The following is a 20,867-nucleotide window of genomic DNA, read 5'->3' on the forward strand; positions in this document are numbered from 1 at the left end:
GTCTGTACCCACTAGAGCTCAGTTTTGGTCTGATCTGAGCAGAGCACTTTCTTATACATGTTTGCTATGTTTCCTACAAGGCTTCTGGTAAATAGCAAACCAGCTTTTTACAGCTTTTTTTTTTATTTCCAGGGATGGCTTATGGTATAACATGTTTGAGAGGTAATCAAAATGCCAGAGCTTTTGTCGAAAATTTCCAGAGACATTAGCCTGAACCTCCTCTACAGTTTCAGGTTACACATACCCACAGACCTTAAAACCTTCTTGCAATAGATGCTCTCAAGAGGTTTGCTGCTGTAATTGTCACAATTCTTGATATTTCAGGCTTATAAAAAGTCACTTTGCTAGATAAATTAGAAGCTGCTATTAAAGAACAGTTACATTTTCCAGTCATTGTGGTGTTGGTTTAGAAGTTGCTGTTATTGAGAGATGAACATTTCTTAGTTGCGTTTTAGACATGGAGGATATTTATGAAAGCGAGCCAAAAGGACTTAGCAGTTGTGCTGCTCAAATGTTTTACTTATTTTTCAACATTTTCTTTCTTCAGGATTTATATTATGTTATTATAAAGGGACAGGAATTTTTCATAGGAGTACTCAAAGGTGTTTTCTGTTTCAAAGGGAGTAAAATAAATATCAGGTCTTGTTACTGTGCATAAATCCTCCTGAGGCAGAACTATTGAGACAAAATGTATGTTGTTCAGCCCCAAACACCGTGACCTTCAGAGTTGTTATTCTAAGATTACTGAAGATGCGTTGTGAAGATGTGACAAATGTTTTCATATACATAAATCTCCAGGCTTTATATGGCACTATGATTACATATTAAGGTAATAAATAAAATTTATTGTCAGTAAAACAAAATATTGTAATACAGCTGCATCAATATGAGTTAGAAAATATTTTGAAAAGTTGTATATTATCACAAAAAAATTTCTAATTTCAGATGACATCAACTGTAATGCAGTGCACAATAGCCAGTTTGATAGAGACCAAACAAACCACCAGCGTGGAAACATACAGTTGGACAGAGGGTTGGTGCAGGCCAACAAGGTTGTTGGGTGCATAACAAAGGATTTTCCCAGTTCATGTCGGCACTTGACTTTTTTGCTGGAAGACTGTGCACTTGAAACTGAAAATGTGCCAAGTCATCCAGACGGCTATTAAATGTTGCTTCAGGCTTCACAGATCACATCTGAAAAAATATTTTTCAGCGCTCAATATTATTTTGCCCGACTAGACATCTTTGTTCAGAAATACATTTCGATATCTACTTTTATTTCTTTTCTTTGTCCTACTTGGCATTGTTACTTATTCGTTTTGGTCCTTGCATGTGTGAAGCTCACATTTTTGTCGAAAGGTAATAACAAAGACATTGATGTCTGTCTGTCAAGGATGGAGGTGACTCCAGTTCACTTTTTAGAAGTTTTCATCCTGTTGAATGATGTGGTTAGCATTTGTGCTTTTCTTGGCGCATGCACACGTACGCACGGTCAGGCTTACAAACGCACATGAAAAATAAATAAATTCACACTCATATAAACAGCGCAGTTACAGCTGCTGTTGCAATGAGGGGGATTTCCAGCTTTGTTTAATGACAATCACAGAATAAGATGCAGCTTTCTCTTTAACTGACAACAAAGAGGAAACAAGGAGGAATCCCAGTGGGAATGCATGAGAAGGAAAGTTAGTGCCGCTTCTTAGTCTGACTTAACAACATATGATCTGGATGTTTGGTAAATACACAAGAGAGCCTGGTCATTTTAGTAACAGCCTTCGTATGTGCAGCAAACACAAAGTAGTGTGCAAATGTAAAGGGTAAGGAAAATAATACTAATAATGTTTTTATATATTTTTTTACAAATACAAATTTAAGATGTTCCTTTTTTCATTGGTATGCATAAATTAAATCCAGTGGAGAAAATTGCCTTCAGAAGTCACCTAAGAAGTTAGAGTCCACATGAGCTATTTAATCTTAGTATAAATACAGCTGTTCTGTGAAGGCCTCAAAGGGATCCCACTGAGAGGCTCATGATAACTCTGGAGGAGCTGCAGAGATCCACAGCTGAGGTGGAAAGATTTGTTGACCGAAAAGCCACAAGTCATGCACTCCAAAACAGTTCTGTTAAACCTGCTTAGTTGAGTTTTTATAACACTTAACTCGAAAAAAGAAACAAGGATGTTTAAATTCATATAAAACCCATTGATTGAGACAGGCTGCAAACTTGTTGATGAAACTGTTGAATTCTTTGCAGAAAAAAAAGTTCTAACTCTTTCCATCTGGAAGTTCAGTAATTTACCTGAGTACAAGTGACTATGGGCAGAAACGTATGCCATCAGAAACTGAATTTGAATTACAGTACACAGATTTAATCTGTATTAGTGAAATCTGAAATTAAACACACTGGTTTGAAAATGAATTTCACTAAACTGAAACTGACGTAATGGTTTGAAAGTGAATTCCTTTGCTTTGAAAATATATTTTGTTGTATTGAACGTTCAGTTTGATTAGTTTCACATTCAGTTCTATATCCACTTTCAATTACAAAAATCATTTTCTTACTGCCACACATCTGGGTGCTTGAGAAAGTCACTGAGAAACAGAACACAGATTTATCGCTTTATGTTTAACATCAGCTTTACTACATTTTTTAGCTGGAGCAGTGGAGTGTACATGAGCTTGGTGGATGTCATTCACCATGTCAAACATATTGATGGGAAAACACAGTCTAGAGTAAAACCAGCGGCACACTATGCTAATTTGGCTAATTTGGAAGATACCGTATATCTTCAGATTCATTCCTTCTGTTTTTATTCTAACATTTGTTTCTTCTCTTCCACCTTCCCCACCATCCTTGCACCCCTCTTCATGCCCCTCATCTCTCCAGTCAGCCTCGTACTCCAGGAGAGTTGCTCGCTCTTTTTCGATATCCCCGTGATCCCTACACAGTGGAGCAGGCACGTGCTGGGGAGATCTTCGAGCAGACTCTCCTGCTCATCCAAAACCACGTCAACCAGGGTCTCATGGTGGACACCAATGGCACCGGTAAGGCTGATTGTAAACTTTACCGCTGCAAATCTTTTTCTGTATGTCAGACTTTAAATATGAGTCGAAACATTTGTGTTTCTTTGTTGCAAAAGCATACATGTTTTACAATGCTTTGGCAAAATATATAGTACCTTTAAGTCAATTATTTCCTTTATCTAATCTTTGCAGCAATTATAGTTGCAGGTCTTTAGGGGTATGGCTCTATCCACTTTGCACATATAGAGACTGGGAACATCAATTTTCAAGACTTGCCACAGATTCTTATTTGGATGTAGGTCTGAACTTTGACTGGGTCCCTCTAAAACATGAATATGCTTTAATCTAAACCATTCCTCTTAGCATTGACTGTTGAAAGTTGTCCTGTAGAAGATGAACCTCTAGCCTGAGTCTTTTGCCTCTAATAGTTTTCGTTTAGGATTACCACGGATTTAGCTACATCCATCTTCCAATAATCTCTGACCAACTTCCCTGTCCCTAATAAAGAAAAGCGACCCCATAGCATGATACTGCCACCACCTTCTACCTTGTAACACTGTGGTGAATCTTGGTTTTCCATCACACAGTGTTTTGCAAGTAGGCTGAAAATACAGGTCCTTCTCAAAATATTAGCATATTGTGATGAAGTTCATTATTTTCCATAATGTCATGATGAAAATTTAACATTCATTTATTTTAGATTCATTGCACACTAACTGAAATATTTCAGGTCTTTTATTGTCTTAATACGGATGATTGTGGCATACAGCTCATGAAAACCCAAAATTCCTATCTCACAAAATTAGCATATTTCATCCGACCAATAAAAGAAAAGTGTTTTTAATACAAACAACGTCAACCTTCAAATAATCATGTACAGTTATGCACTCAATACTTGGTCGGGAATCCTTTTGCAGAAATGACTGCTTCAATGCGGCGTGGCATGGAGGCAATCAGCCTGTGGCACTGCTGAGGTCTTATGGAGGCCCAGGATGCTTCGATAGCGGCCTTTAGCTCATCCAGAGTGTTGGGTCTTGAGTCTCTCAACGTTCTCTTCACAATATCCCACAGATTCTCTATGGGGTTCAGGTCAGGAGAGTTGGCAGGCCAATTGAGCACAGTGATACCATGGTCAGTAAACCATTTACCAGTGGTTTTAGCACTGTGAGCAGGTGCCAGGTCGTGCTGAAAAATGAAATCTTCATCTCCATAAAGCTTTTCAGCAGATGGAAGCATGAAGTGCTCCAAAATCTCCTGATAGCTAGCTGCATTGACCCTGCCCTTGATAAAACACAGTGGACCAACACCAGCAGCTGACACGGCACCCCAGACCATCACTGACTGTGGGTACTTGACACTGGACTTCTGGCATTTTGGCATTTCCTTCTCCCCAGTCTTCCTCCAGACTCTGGCACCTTGATTTCCGAATGACATGCAGAATTTGCTTTCATCCGAAAAAAGTACTTTGGACCACTGAGCAACAGTCCAGTGCTGCTTCTCTGTAGCCCAGGTCAGGCGCTTCTGCCGCTGTTTCTGGTTCAAAAGTGGCTTGACCTGGGGAATGCGGCACCTGTAGCCCATTTCCTGCACACGCCTGTGCACGGTGGCTCTGGATGTTTCTACTCCAGACTCAGTCCACTGCTTCCACAGGTCCCCAAAGGTCTGGAATCGGCCCTTCTCCACAATCTTCCTCAGGGTCCGGTCACCTCTTCTCGTTGTGCAGTGTTTTCTGCCACACTTTTTCCTTCCCACTGAGGTGCCTTGATACAGCACTCTGGGAACAGCCTATTCGTTCAGAAATTTCTTTCTGTGTCTTACCCTCTTGCTTGAGGGTGTCAATAGTGGCCTTCTGGACAGCAGTCAGGTCGGCAGTCTTACCCATGATTGGGGTTTTGAGTGATGAACCAGGCTGGGAGTTTTAAAGGCCTCAGGAATCTTTTGCAGGTGTTTAGAGTTAACTCGTTGATTCAGATGATTAGGTTCATAGCTCGTTTAGAGACCCTTTTAATGATATGCTAATTTTGTGAGATAGGAATTTTGGGTTTTCATGAGCTGTATGCCAAAATCATCCGTATTAAGACAATAAAAGACCTGAAATATTTCAGTTAGTGTGCAATGAATCTAAAATATATGAATGTTAAATTTTCATCATGACATTATGGAAAATAATGAACTTTATCACAATATGCTAATATTTTGAGAAGGACCTGTATATGAGCACCTTCGGCATATTTGCTGTCATGTAAAATACTTGTGTCAACTGTTTCTCTCTTTTTTCAACTCTTCCACAAAGGACAAGTTTGTACAGTGCACAACTAGTGGGTCTATCAACAGATTTTCCCAACTCCTTCAGAGTTACCAGGGGCATTTTAGTTACTTCTCTGATTCATGCTCTCCTAGCTTGTCCTGTGAGTTTAAGTGAACAATCATGCCTTGGTTTTACAAAACCAAGGCATAGTTGCCAGTTGTGTCATAGTCTTTACCTTAACTGTATCCCTTCCTGTCTGCTTTATTTCTTGGTCTTCATAATGCTGTTTGTTCACAAATGTCTTTTGATAAATCTTTGAGGCTTTCACAGAACATATGGATTTATACTTAGATTAAATGACCCCTATGTGTTCTCAATTTACTGATGAGGTAATGTGTGTAGGCAATTGGCTGCACCAGATTTTTGCTTATGTGGCTAAGTAGAAACGCATGCTGCAAATATTTACTTTGTAAAAAAGCGCTGAAATGCATGTATCATACAGAGAGTCGTAATTGTGGAGTAGTTGACAAGGAGCAGTTTTATTGGTGTCATGGCATGCTGCCCTGCATTGTGCATTGTGTGTGTGTGTGTGTGTGTGTGTGTGTGTGTGTGTGTGTGTGTGTGTGTGTGTGTGTGTGTGTGTAGGGGTAGAGGCTGAGGCTGAGTGGAGCAGGGCAGAAACTGGAATTTTTACCACATAAATATCTCAATCTTTGCTGCTGTGCTCTTGTTAGCATGGAGGAAAACTGAATAAGCATTGTGTGCTTGGACGTCTGAAAGCATAAACATCCTCTGCTAATGGAGGTTTAAATTTTCCAGCACAAGGTCAAAGGCTAAATGCTTTGAACACAGAGCATGTCTCACATTTATTGTCAGTCAGTCAGTCATTTTCTACCACTTCTTCCATAGTGGGTCGAGGGGAGGCTGGTGCCTATCTACAGCTGTCTATGGGCGAGAGCCAGGGTACACCCAGGACAGGTTGGCAGTCCATCACAGGGCAACACGGACACACACAGGACAAACAACCACACACACACTCATTCCCACCTAAGGGCAATTTAGAGAAACCAGTTAACCTAACAGTCATGTTTTTGGACTGTGGGAGGAAGAAGGAGAACCTAGAGAGAACCCACGCACGCACGGGGAGAACATGCGAACTCCATGCAGACAGACCCCCGGCTGGGAGTCGAACCCAGCACATTCTTGCTTCTTGTTTTTTTTTTTTTTTTTTTTTCAGTACGTTTCTTGACCAAGTAGTTATATAGTATTGTCTTCAGATGAGAATAGAGCAAATTGCTTGTTAGGGAAATGGTAATAATATAGAATAAATCTTGTTAAAAGACACGGTAAGTTTAACACGATGACTCCAGACAAAGCTAATGCAAAGATTGCTGCCTATCAGCAGAAACAAATGAGCCTTTTTTCTGTACTTCGACCTCATCTGAGAGGTCAGCAACACAGTTTTCCTTATTTTTCTTTCAACTTACATACGGGCACACAACACACAGGCAATGTGTGTAAAATGAGGTATACCAGTAATATTATATACACAGAAAAAAATCACCTTGAACTTACTTAGGTTGGTCTCAAATAAGTTTAAACCAACCTGACATTACACTGCGAATAGATTAGGAACATGTGTGCTCATTAAATTAATGTCAATATTTTCAAGGTTTCGACATCTTTTACACACCCATCCGTCCATCCATCCATCCATCCATCCATCTATCCCAGCCCCAGACATTAAACACAGTACAACAGACACTTACATCTTGGTGATGAGGTTGGAAGACATTCTTTCATGTGTTACATGCATTCAATCAGACCCAAACAGGCGTTGGTTATATGCTGTGAAAGTTATGACCCAGAAGTTACAAAACATGCCAAATAAACAGAATGAGAAAGAAACAGATGACACGCAAGAACTGCACAGTAGTGCAGTTGGTAGCACTGTTGCTTTGCAGCAAGAATGTTTTCGGTTCGACTCCTGACCGGGGGTCTTTCTGCATGGAGTTGGCATGTTCTCCCCATGCATATGTTGGGTCTTTCTGGCTTCCTCCCACAATCCAAAATCATGACTGTTAGGTTAATTGGTCTCTCTAAATTGACCTTAGGTGTGAATGGGTTGCATGGTTGTTTGTCCTGTGTGTTTCTGTGTTGCCCTGTGATAGACTGGCGATCTGTCCAGGGAGTATCCCACCTCTCGCCGGAGACTGCTGGAGATAGGCACCACCTCCCCCGTGACCCTGTACGGAAGAAGTGGGTGAAGAAAATGGATGGATGGCTCATAACCCGCATTGCAAAAGCCTCTATCTCCTATAGTATCTACTAGCATTTTTTTTTTTATTCTGGAACCTTTTGCTATGTAGCCCCACTGCTAAGTTGTTGAATTTATGTTGTGTTTTTACAGCATTTCGCTACAACGACCTGGTATCCCCCCGCTTTCTGGACATGATTGCTAATCTCTCTGGCTGCATAGCCCACCGCCGCAACAACAACTGCTCAGACATTTGCTTCCACCAAAAGTACCGCAGCCACGATGGGACCTGCAACAACCTCCAGCACCCCATGTGGGGTGCCTCGCTCACTGCATTCGAACGCCTACTGAAGCCAGTCTATGACAACGGCTTCAACTTGCCAAGAGGCACCACCGATAGGGTGCATAATGGATACAAGTTGCCCCTGCCAAGGCTGGTGTCGACCACAATGATTGAAACAGAGACCATTACTCCTGATGACCGCTACACTCACATGCTAATGCAGTGGGGTCAGTTCCTGGACCACGACTTGGACTCGACAGTGGTGGCGCTGAGTCAGGCTCGTTTTTCTGATGGCCAGCTGTGTGCTCAGGTCTGCACAAATGACCCACCATGCTTTCCGATTCAGTTCCCACCCAATGACCAGCGGCAGCTGCGAAGTGGTGCTCGTTGCATGTTCTTTGTGCGCTCCAGCCCAGTGTGTGGCAGTGGGATGACGTCTCTACTCATGAACAGCGTTTATCCGAGAGAGCAGAACAACCAGATCACCTCCTATATTGATGCCTCCAATGTCTATGGCAGTTCACGACACGAGTCGGAGCAGATTCGCGACATGGCTAGCCACAGGGGGCTTCTTCGTCAAGGCATCATACAACGAACAGGGAAGGCACTTCTTCCGTTCGCCGCGGGACCACCTACAGAGTGCATGAGGGATGAAAATGAGAGTCCAATCCCTTGCTTCTTGGCTGGAGATCACCGTGCCAATGAACAACTTGCCTTGACCGCCATGCACACTGTGTGGTTCAGGGAGCACAACCGCATTGCTACAGAACTGCTGAGACTTAATCCCCACTGGGATGGCGATACCATCTATCATGAGACCAGAAAGATAGTGGGGGCCCAAATGCAGCACATCACCTACAATCACTGGTTACCAAAGGTAGCTGTGCTGACCTTTTATGTTTCCTTATATTTTGTTTATATTTACAGATATTACTAACTAGATGATGATAAGAAAACATTTATTTTCCATTCAGATTCTCGGTGAAGAAGGCATGAGGATTTTAGGGTCGTACACCGGTTACGACCCCAACGTTAACGCTGGCATCTTTAATGGGTTCGCCACAGCAGCTTTCCGCTTTGGACATACCCTCATCAACCCAATACTCTACAGGTTAAACGAGCACTTTGAGCCTATCCCCCAGGGTCACATCTCCCTGCACCGTGCCTTCTTCTCTCCTTTCCGCATCGTAAACGAGGGAGGCATCGACCCACTCCTTCGTGGACTCTTTGGCGTTGCTGGGAAAATGCGCATTTCCACCCAGCTACTGAACACTGAGCTGACCGAGAAGTTATTCTCCATGGCCCACGCTGTGGCTTTGGATCTGGCTGCCATGAATATTCAGAGAGGAAGGGATCATGGTATACCGCCTTATAATGACTATAGGACTTTCTGTAACCTGACCTCAGCTCAGACGTTTGATGACTTGAGGAATGAGATCAGGAACCCTGATGTCAGAGAAAAACTACGAAGGTAACTCTGAACTAAATGCTATTTTTATATGACTAACAATTAACATATTTTTATATAATTATACTATGTTTGGATTATTTATTGAGTGACAGCTTTTGAGTAACATCAACATGGGCTGGTTCTTGTTAGGAATCAATTTTTACAAAGTAATTAAAGACGTTTGTGGGTTCGCGTATTAGAAAAACTAGTTATGAACATTCTTGACAGTTGTTTTATTACTATATTTTACTTCTTCAGTTGTTAATGGCTTAAAATATCTTTTTTGGCCCACGTACAAATTCACCTTACTGTGATTCACAATAAAAAATGGTCCAGTTCACTACCAGTCAGTCATCTCATTGTAAACTAAACCTGTAGAGAGATTCAAACATAAAGAAATTGCTATTCAATTTTAGTATAATAAAATGCAGCCAAATTCAGCTTATAATGTTAAAATGTTATCTATCTAAACCCAGCTGATTGCATCCTAAGTGAGCATGTGGTAACAGTGGATGGTTAATGGCATTGAGTTCTCATAAAATAAAGGAAAAGCAGTGAATTTTTCACAATAGCTGACAAAAGTACAATATAACAGCCTTGTCTAGATACTCCACTCAGAGATACTCTGGCCTATTTCTTATCACCAATTTTTGAAAAGTTCCAACTTGCTAATAGCAATTTTTATTCATTTTTATATCTCTTTCAGAACTATAATTAACAACAAAAAATGTTTTGTACTATCTTGATATTTGAAAATGTAACTGTTTTCATAAGAAAACATTTTTAATAAAAAACATAATTGCTCTAAGACAACTTAAAGTTCCAGAGCTCTGTAGGACAGAGAGAACACAATGAAAAAGAACTGCAGAATATCTCCTTTATGACTTAAATCAATAAATTGTTTGTTGTAACTGTAAAACAGCCTTAAGAATCCTTTACTCATTTACATAAGGACCAGAGATGACATTTGATGTGATGTGTTTGATGTGTGTGAAACCGAGCAGTCAGTGATACACAGCTCTGCAGCTAAACAGGATTTAAATAATATTTCAAAACAAAGACAAAATGATTACAAAGCTTACAGCTTAAACCATTGATCATGGCTCATATTAGCGATTTTATAATGGACAGTGCACACAGTTAATTGAGTCATATTTCTTTAGTAAGCAGTTACTGAGGGAAGATACCAGGAAGATACTAGTACCACGTATATATTGTGCATTCACTGAGTGCAGTTTCTTAGTAAAGTTCACAATTTTTGTTTCTGAACTGCCATTCAATAGTCAGTTAGAAAATCAGACAATCCTAATTTTTCAGCACCAAATCTATTGGTGCATTTCTAGTTTTGTCTTAAGATATGTGAGGATGTATTTCTCTACAGAGATGAGTTATATTTGAGGCTGTGACTCTCTGAAAACACCTGAGTTAATTTTACACATATCTTTACACTCATGGCACATTATTTTACTATCAAAACAAACCGTGTTTGCTAATTATCTGGTGAGGGTGGTTACTGTTTTGCTGTACTGACACTTCTCGCTATATTGCAGGCTCTACGGCACCCCTTTTAACATTGACCTCTTCCCAGCCCTGATGGCTGAAGACCTGGTCCCTGGCAGTAGATTGGGTCCCACTCTAATGTGTTTGCTCGCAACGCAATTCAAACGTGTCCGGGATGGAGACAGGTAAGGAAAAGTCAAACACATTGCTTTTCAGTTAGTATCTGATGTCTTAGTTGTTTTTTTTAATTATTAGTTTACCTCTCTTTTTGACTGTTGACATTATGGTATAAGGTTGACCCCAGATGTAATGAAATAGGAGCAGAATTTTTATTCACATCCCACATCATATGTTTGGGTCTTGGTTAGGTTCTGGTATGAAAACCCAGGAGTGTTCACTCCTCCACAGCTGACACAGCTTAAACAAGCGTCCTTAGCTCGGGTTGTGTGCGACAATGGGGACAACATCACCCGGGTCCAGCGGGATGTGTTCGCAGTGGCCGACTTGCCACACGGCTATGGAAGCTGTGATGACATTCCTCAGATCGACCTGCGTATGTGGCAGGACTGCTGTGAGGGTAAGACCAGCAACAGTCATCAGAGCAGAACCCAAACCGATTGAGGGGGACTCCTTGGCAAAACGTAATGTTCTTTGTGTCTTTGAAAAAGTGAGTTTTGTGCTCTCTTTTTAGTGTACCAGTTAAAAGACATGCAGCTGCATTTGGAACTAGCTGGAGATGTGAGACACCAAAATATAGAGCGTCATAGTAATCGAGGCGTGTTGTGATAAGGGCATGGATTACAGTTTCAAAGACCTGTTTTAAAAGAACATGTTTCACTTCTGCCAGTTATCTCAGTTAATAAAAGCAGATACATCAAAAAGGCATGAACTGTAGTCCCTCGAATGTTTATAAAATGCTCTAACCAAGATATTAAAATTTTGTGATCCACAGTATCAAATGCAGCTGTTAAGTCCAATAAAACTGGAGTCTGTAGACAAAACAATATCATTAAAAACCCTGAGCAGTGCAGATTCTGTGCTGTTAAGTGACTTAAAACCAGATTGAAAGACCTCCGGAATTTTATGTGCCATTAAACAGTTAAGCAGGCAAGTACAGTAAATTATATCACAGACACAAAGTGCAGAATTCAATATTGATAGAAGATCTGCCAATTATTACTTAATAATGTTGTTGGGACACCTCAGACATTTGCAATTCATGAATGACCCACCTAAACTAAACAGAACACACAGATTTCCATACAACAACAATTTTACTCAAATCCAATGGGAAAATGCATTAGGCAAAATCCTTTCAGTTTAAGCTTTTTCAGTAAACATAAAACATTCAAATCATGTAATTTGTGGATTCAACCTCACAAATCTGGGGGCTTCTGGTGGTAATCTATATCTCAGTGTAACTAATACTGTGGTTTACTGTAAAAGAGCAATAAAAGATAGCCTCTAAGGAGACCTAAAAACCCTGCAGCAGTGCTAGCAATTCCTAATTACAACTTTGAAGTGTAGTTTATGAAACTAATTAGGAAAAAACTTTACTGTCAAAAATTGGAACAGCTTAGTGTCACAAAAAAACATTTTTAGACATAAAGTGTAAGTAGTTCTGCTTTTAAGCTCATTAGTAGTTGTTGCAGAACTTTGATATTGTCTAGGGATCAGATTTGGATCTTTTAACATGAAGCTTGAAAACCTCTAATTTAGATAAACGTTTGCAAAAATCTTAGTGACCTACACCCAAGTAAACCTTCAGGGTGTTTGATTCCGAGCTCTTATGGGAGCACAATGAGGGCTATGCTATTTTTTATGGGGCTACAGATTGTTGCATAAATAGAATCTGAAAACTTAACTTGTCTTGTTGGCTTCTGATTTTCTGACCTAATATTTTTGAACATGTTCCTTGTCAGATTGCAGAACCAAGGGTCAGTTTAATGCCCTGTCGTACCACTTCAGGGGACGAAGATCAGCTGAACACAGCTACAAGGAGGAGAAAAATACCAACAGCATCCAGGAAACACGGTAGCAAACACTAAATTTTACTCTATGTTCAGAAATGAGATACTTGGAGGTTTTTGAAAAGATCTCAGTCACCGCGGAAAAAGAAAAAAAAACACTGGTACAGATATTCTGAGTAGATTTATAGCTTTTAAATATGTTTGCATTTGTCTTTGCAGCCCACTGGAAAATGCCCAAAACAGTCTTTCAAATGTAACTTTGGGCTCAAAAACAAGCAGTGAACCTTCGGTTGGTGACTTCCAGGAGTTTGTCTCAGATATGCAGAAGACCATCACAAGCTTACGGAAACAGGTGCGTTATAACACACAGAGATTATGTGGGTTTTCAGTCTGGCAGGAAATACAACAAGCCTCCATATTGCAGAAAATCCAACAAAAGTGTCAAAAATGTTACTAGATATCAAATACCGCTTTTGGATGCAAAGATTAATCAGCGTTTTTTCCTGTTTTACATGTTTGCACTCTCTATCCTGCTAATAAAAACATCTAACATGAAAAATAACTTTAATCTTGCCTGAACTGAAAGTGATGAGGATGTGGACTTTAACTGTAAACAGATGTCACACAACGACCACAAATGTGAGCCTTAAAATAAAACCTCTAAGCCATTTTTATAAGAAGTAAAGTTTTACACTTTCTTTCCTAACTAAGACCAAGTATTTTCCATTCTCAGAGTATGTATAGTGTGTGTACTGTAGATATCATTTTGCTTTGCATTTTGTCTTATTGTAATTCTCTGAAGTCTTCAAAAGAAAGTCTCTTCAAATAAAGGTTTCTCTTCAGCCATTGAGTTTCATGGTGGGATTATTAAAAACGGACACATACAAACAATATGCCTTTGTGTTCAGAATTGAATTAGCTATAAAACGCGTTGTATTAACAGGAATGCACAGCAGTGAGAGGCCATGGATAGTCTTGCAGCAGATATTTGTTTGTTTTGGTCGTCTGCAAAAAAAATCAAAGCTGCTGTAGAGTCATTCAAGTTATTTGTGAGAATACCATTTTGAAAGGAAGAGCATTTTGTAAAACTGAGTCAGGACTGTGGTTAATAAAAAATTAATAACTTCTGTCTGGTACAATAATGATATTCTGCTCACCATGAGGATTAATATGAATGCTGCATCAACTTTGGAATTAAATTTATTTTATCTTTTTTTGGATTATTCCAATTAGAATTACATAGAAACGTCCACATAAATACACAATTTTCTGACCACATATTCCATGTATTTCATAAAAGAGAGTCTATTATGCCACACTTTTGTTCACACCAAGTTGTTTCATACTAATAGGTTGTATTAGGATGGACACAGATGCTTACACTGACACTGATTAACAAGCCATTTAACTGACCATATAAATATTCCAGATGTTTAACTGACTTAATATAATACAGTGATTAAAAAGTGGTCTTTTTTTTTTCAGCAACACAAAGCAGCACAGTATTGGGAAGTGAAATAAAAATGGTTTTACAAATAAAAATCAGAATTTTGTAGAACCACCTTTTGCTACAATAACATCAGCAAATCTGCAGTTCTGCACATCTAGAAGCTGAAATCTGTCTGGGCACATCAACTTTCAGAACCTGTCCAAGACTCATTTCTATTTAGATCTGAACTTTGACAGGGCCATTGTAATAAAGGAATCTCTTTGTATAATAACTGTTCCATTGTAGTTCTGGCTGTATGGTAACCACCATTGTAAAGGTGAACCTATTTAGTTTCATCCATCTTCCCAATTATTTTGACCAGCTTCCCTATTCCAGCTGAAGAAACACATTTCCACAGCACGATACTACCATTGCCACGTTTCACAGTGATGTGTTCAATGTAACGTGCAGTGTTAGTTTTCCTCCACATACAAATCATTGTGCATTTATGCTAAAAAACTTATGATTGTCCCTATCTTATTTTCACAATTACGTACTACTTAGTTGCGGATTGTTTTGTCCTGTCTTTGTACAGCTGGTGGGTCATAAACACAAACACCAACTCCAAGAAGTGAATGGTCAACACCAGTTGGGTCTTCTTGGCTCGGACAACGCACTTGATAATGTTGTTCTGTCTTTAATGTACAAATTCAGTCTTTCTTAGTTGCTTTTGGGTTGTTTTCCCACATACATTTATCACATGAACAGCTTGTAGGTGGAGAATCTGCACGTGCTCAATGTTTCTTGTATTTTTGCAGATTAAAAGACTGGAAGCTCGTCTGCACAAGTCCACCTGCAATGACAGCGAGGGGCGTGAGCGAACGGATGGGGAGCGCTGGCGGAAGGACTCATGCTCGACGTGTGAATGCAGAGTATGTGTATCTTAATGTGCAGTAAACAGACCACAACGCCAAACACTCAACACTGATCGTGTTACAGTGTTTCTGTTTTTTCTCACTGATGATGGGATGTCTGTCCTATTTTAAAGCACACTCTGCCTATTGCAGTTTCCTGGCACCGGTGTGCATTCTCTTGCCACATTTCTGTCTTCCATTCCTTGTCTGATTCCAGCTCCCAGTTTGTAACTTCACACACCTGTGATACACCTCTCTCATGATAAAGCTTACTGCCACTGATCCCCTTTTTAGTGGCATCTCACCAAGCTTAGTTCATTTTACTTTGCACAGCTGACAAACACACCAATAATTTATTTCTCCAGTTACTTTTCCCAGGTATTTTAATTTAATTGGAGTTTTTTCAAGAATATTCCCGAAAGGCAAACAAAAGCAAACACTGAAATAGTTTAAATGAAAATCTAAAAAGTGTTACACATGTTTGTAATACCCCCACCCCCTGATTCAATACTGAAAAAAATCAACCTTTGCCTAGTTATAGCGGTAAGTCTTTTAGATCATGTTTCTACCAGATGTGCAGATGAAGAGACTGAAATCATTGCCTGTTATTTGCAAAACAGATCAAATTCAGTTCAAAAGGATGGTAAGCATCTATGAATATCAGTTTACAAGACTTGCCTCAGAATCTCAACTGTATTTTTGGTTTATACTTTGAGCCATTCTATCACATGGATGTAATTTCATCTATTCTAAGCCATTCCATTGTAGGTCTTGTTTCAGGTTGCCATGTTTGATGGTTGAGGAGGACCCAAAGGCACACAAGAGAGAAGCGGGTGCATAGTGGAGTGATGATTTAATGATGAAAACTAAGGAACTTAATAAAGAGAATCAACTGAACATAGGAACCACGGCAAGAACAACAGCAGAAACCAGCAGAGAATAACAAAAAGTGTGAGACTTGAATGTTGGGAAGGTTGATTTTTAGAGTTAATGGAGATGGGACTCAGTGGCAGAATGAATGTCAGCTGTGAGGGAAATTTGATGACTAGGATAAACAGAAGCGCAAAGGGAAACTAAACAGAGCATGGAGGTGACTGTGGCTCAGTAGGAAGAGTAGTTGTCTTGCAATCAGAAGGTTGTGGGTTCAATTCCAACTTCCTCCTGCCATATGTCGATATGCCCCTGGGCAAGGCACTTAACCTTCCGATTGGTGTATGAATGTGTGAGCATTAGTGAGTGTGAATGTGGCTCTAGTGTAAAGCGCTTTGAGCGGTCTGTATGACTGGAAAAGCGCTATATAAATTCAGTCCATTTACCATTTATGGAAGAATCTTCTAAATCTACTAAAATCACAAAATATACAATAAAAAACCAAAGTTACAACAATTGTGACATTATTCTCTTGCTGGAAAGTGAACATCCACCCAGTCTGGAATCTTTACCTAACAAAATTTATTCCAGGATTGGTCCAGAATAGTTAACGTCATTCATCTTTCCATCATCTCTGCCCAGTTACCCCACCGTATGATGCTGCCACCACTTTACATCAACATAGGGATGTTGCACTTAGTTTTGCTCCACAAGGGTTTTGCATGTAGGTCAAACAGCTTACTTTTGGTTTCACCAGAGCTCCTGCTTTCACAAATGTGACAATTCCCCTTAATGGCTTGTGGCAAATTTTACCTGAGACTTCTTATGGCTTTCTTGCAACAATGTCTTTCACCTTGCCACATTTACATAAAGGCCAGATTTACACTCCTACAGATATACTTCACTTGGCATATTTTTATAGGTGTTTTGTAATATTCTATTAATTTTTAGATTCTGTGAGATATTCAAGGCTCGGGATATTGTTTTCTAACTTAACTCTGCTTTACACTTTTCCACAACCTTATCCCTGACCCGTCTACTGTGCTCCTTGGTCTTTATGATGTTGTTTGTTTACTAATCTTCACTAACAAACATCTGATCCCTTTACTGAAATATGATTATCTTCACTGAGCAGCTGATTTTTTCTTGTTAACGGCATCAGAGTAAAGGGGTTAAGAAGTCAGATTATTACTTTAAAAAACTTGAAGAGAGGATTTTATTATTAACACGATGCACTGCTGTAATATAGGTTATTACTTTTAGCTTTACTTTCTAATGTAGTCACTGACCTGTTGTTCCCACTGCTGCCTCCTCCAGGACGCCCAGGTGACTTGCTTCGTCGAGTCGTGTAAACCTGTCGAGTGCAAACAACCCATCAAGCTAAAAGGTGCCTGCTGCCCGGTGTGCCTTGAGCAAGAAGATGGCAGCAAAAGGCAAAAAGCGGAAACAAGTAACAAGTGACTTTCAGGACCCCCCCAACAACCTCCCACTCTGACAATCTAGTGTCTGAAAATTACAGAAAATCAGACAAATTAAGAGAGGAGATTGGACTGACTCATAGCCACAGTTGACCTCGAGAAACCCAAAAGCCTCTCAGTTTGTTTGTTTTCTTTTAAATCAGGGGAGTATTTTTTTTTTTCTGGTTTTGGTTTTTTTGGGGCTATTTTAGATTTCCAGTTTGTCAAGGGCCAGAAGCCCTGGGCTCAGTTTGAAATCTTTCAGCAATAAGTCAACAGGCACTCCATGGATTTACTTCTGTAGCAGTTGATAGATTAATGAATTATATAAACAGGCCTGACAAAAGCTGTCCTTGCGAACTGAGGTGCTGTTTGCTCTCAATGAGAAAATACGAACCAGTTGTCATTGATACGCAGGAAAGGGAAGTGCAGTTGTCTCAACCATTTTTCTCAGGATAGAGATACCGAAAACTGGTGCTATTTTCCTGTGTTTACTTTGAGTTAATCTCTAAGTACAAACCCGAAAGTATTATCGTTTGTATGCAAAGCCACTTATATACGCTCAATATGTCTTTTAATGATACATCAGACTTGACTAGATTGTTTTATTCAATGACTTTTAATGAATAGTTAACTTTTATTCTCTGGTGCTTTATATTGTGTGTTTTTCACCCTTTTTTCAATGTACATGCTTACATGTAAGGATAATGTGAAGCCCTGCAAAAATGTTTGCAAAAGAAACATGTCTACTGATATCTGCTCTTCTATACATGGGATAACTTCCTTTGTGCTTCTGCTAGCCCACCCATGGCCCTATAAGAGGTGGAGCTAGGAGCTGAGAGGTGCTCTTCTGTGCAGGAAACCCAATGCAACTCCTGCAGCACTGTCCTCTTTAATCATGCAGGTCTGTGTCAATAAATTACTTTAGCATCAGAAAGTGAATTTATTTCAGTAGGGATGGTGAAAGCATTTGTCTTTGTTAAGTTTGAGAATATGGCGTACAATTAATAAAAACCTAAAATTCAGTTTCTCAAAAAAATACACAATGACATATGAGCATTAAAAATGGGTTTGAGATACAGAAGTTTTAATGTACATTATATGCACTCAGTACTTGATTGGAACTCATTTTGCCTAAATTACTGCATCAATGCAGTGTGGCATGGAAAAAATCAGTCTGTGGCACTGCTGAGGTGTTTAAGAAGGCCCGGTTGCTTTAACAGTGGCCTTCTCCGCAGCAGAAGGAAGCAAAAAGTGCTCTAGAATGTCTTGGTAGATGGCTGCATTGACTGTAGACTTCAGAAGACACAGAGGACCAACACCAGCAGATTACATGGCTCCCCAAATCATCACAAATTGTAGAAACTTCACTCTGGATTTTCGGAAACTTGGATTCTGTAGTTCTATGATCTTCCTTCAGACTTTGGGACCCTGATTTTGAAAAGAAAATGAAAAACTTTTCATAGGTAAAATGTATTTGACAATGTCTCTGGTTCATGAATGGCATTATATGAGGAATGCAAGTTTCAGTTGCTTGTGCGTTTTCTTCCATCACACTTTTTCCATCCATTCCACTTTCCATTAAAATGCTTGAATAAAGCACTGTGTTACGCATATATTACCCATCTCTAGCTGTAAGCCATAATCATCAAAATTAACAAAAATAAAAGACTGCTAATATGTCACCTTGTGTATAATTAATCTATAGGAATTTCTGAATTGAACAGTTGAACTAATTTAACTTGTCGATGATATTCTAATTCATTCAGATGCACCTGGATCTGTGCTTCCGGAAAGCACTGAACCAATATTTGTTTGTACAGCTGTAAAGTTGTGACATTCCTCCCAATATTTTTTCCTCACTTTCTAAAGCCAAAAATAGTATTGTGTAATTTCTCACATTATGAAATTAGCATATCTATGAAACTACGTATGAATGCTGTAAAAATCTGAATGCAGTGTTTGGTACTGCTAAGTTTATCACAGCAGCATTCATTTCTCACCTGCTCACCGTTGGTTTTCTTACACATGCAGTCTTTAGTCGAAACTGAAGGGCTCTCACTGCTTCTCCGATGCTCCAGTTTATACAAGGTCATGCAAGCATCCATTATTTTGTCTTTAACTTCAACTCCCCCTTTTTCTTTGTTTTTTCTTCTCATTTCTCTCCAAGGACAGTTTTCGGTGTGAGGAATGCAGACCTTGCTCTTGTTTTCTTGCCATATTGAAGTTTTGAGTCTAAACTGACGTCATTTAGTTGAGCGCAGTCTCTCCAACCCCCCTCCCCCCAGCCCTCTGACCCTCATTCCACTGTAATAAAAGCCATATGAGAGGGGGAGTGAGGGTGATGAAGGGGGAAGGGGGATCTCATGATTGGGCCTCATGTATGTATTGTACATATACAAATACCACTCATTGTGCATCATGCACTGGCTTGCATTGTCAGATTGTGTTGTACTTGCAAGCACCCATCACATCGGTTCTTTTTGAAGCAATTATTTGTCACTGAACAGAAATAATACTCTCCAGTATTTTAAAGGATCGGATGTATTCGGGGCTTCAGTCACACTGGTATCATATGCTTGCACATTTTTGTGTGTTTACAGCTTTTATTTGTCTGCAGCAACACACTAAATGCATTTTTTTGGCAAAGGTGCCATAGCACACCTTCACCAGTCTGCGTTGTAATATATCTGTCTTATTGAATTATTTTTTATTGTTCCCCATTGAAAAAGTTCCAGGCGTCAATAGAATGCACTGGCCTGCAAGATTGAACATGCAATACAAACACCGTCCCTGCACCCGGCAGTCAACAAGGACGTACTAGAACCCATCGTGACAGTTGTATTGTAATTTTGCCAAAGAATGGTTTGCACTGTAATGTATGGCTTTTAACAGTGATAATAAAAAAAAGCACATTTAAATTACAGTCTGGACATGTTGCTGCTTGTTCTTCTTGTCAGGTTCAAACAACCTAAAATACTTATAATCATCACAAAAAGAAGAGAAAGACAAGGAATTCGTTATTTTACTCGCTGCGAGGAGAACGGACAGAGATGTGCTTTCAGTTACAAATCTCCTACCGCTCTGAAAACCATCTGCCAGTTCCTCTTATTTTATTATCTTTGGGGGTTCCCTAGTTACAATAAACGTTGCTCTCTAAAGGATGGGAAAAACGTTTGGACACACCTTCTCATTCAAAGAGTTGTCTTTATTTTCATGACTATGAATATTGTAGCTTCACACTGAAGGCATCAAAACTATGAATTAACACATGTGGAATTATATACTGAACAAAAAAGTGTGAAACAACTGAAAATATGTCTTATATTCTAGGTTCTTCAAAGTAGCCACCTTTTGCTTTGATTACCGCTCCGCACATAATTGGCATTCAGTTGCTGAGCTTCAAGAGGTAGTCACCTGAAATGGTTTTCACTTCACAGTTGTGCCCTGTCAGGTTTAATAAGT

At 39.6% G+C, this 20,867-nt stretch overlaps 1 protein-coding gene across 1 annotated transcript in view; it reads left to right on the plus strand.

The window, feature by feature from the left end:
* The window catches only part of LOC124855355 (peroxidasin), a 77,538-nt gene extending 57,210 nt beyond the window's left edge, over window positions 1–20,328 (plus strand). The window contains exons 16-24 of the mRNA XM_047345137.1: window positions 2,888–3,045; window positions 7,683–8,689; window positions 8,787–9,283; window positions 10,813–10,947; window positions 11,131–11,339; window positions 12,685–12,796; window positions 12,952–13,084; window positions 14,980–15,093; window positions 17,263–20,328. Of these exons, the coding sequence (XP_047201093.1) occupies window positions 2,888–3,045; window positions 7,683–8,689; window positions 8,787–9,283; window positions 10,813–10,947; window positions 11,131–11,339; window positions 12,685–12,796; window positions 12,952–13,084; window positions 14,980–15,093; window positions 17,263–17,406 (2,509 nt within the window). The 3' untranslated portion in view covers window positions 17,407–20,328. The remainder of the gene's footprint in view (window positions 1–2,887; window positions 3,046–7,682; window positions 8,690–8,786; window positions 9,284–10,812; window positions 10,948–11,130; window positions 11,340–12,684; window positions 12,797–12,951; window positions 13,085–14,979; window positions 15,094–17,262) is intronic.
* The last annotated feature ends 539 nt before the right edge of the window (window positions 20,329–20,867 follow it).

Source organism: Girardinichthys multiradiatus, chromosome 19 (assembly GCF_021462225.1).
Source record: "Girardinichthys multiradiatus isolate DD_20200921_A chromosome 19, DD_fGirMul_XY1, whole genome shotgun sequence".
Classification (NCBI taxonomy): Eukaryota; Metazoa; Chordata; class Actinopteri; order Cyprinodontiformes; family Goodeidae; genus Girardinichthys; species Girardinichthys multiradiatus.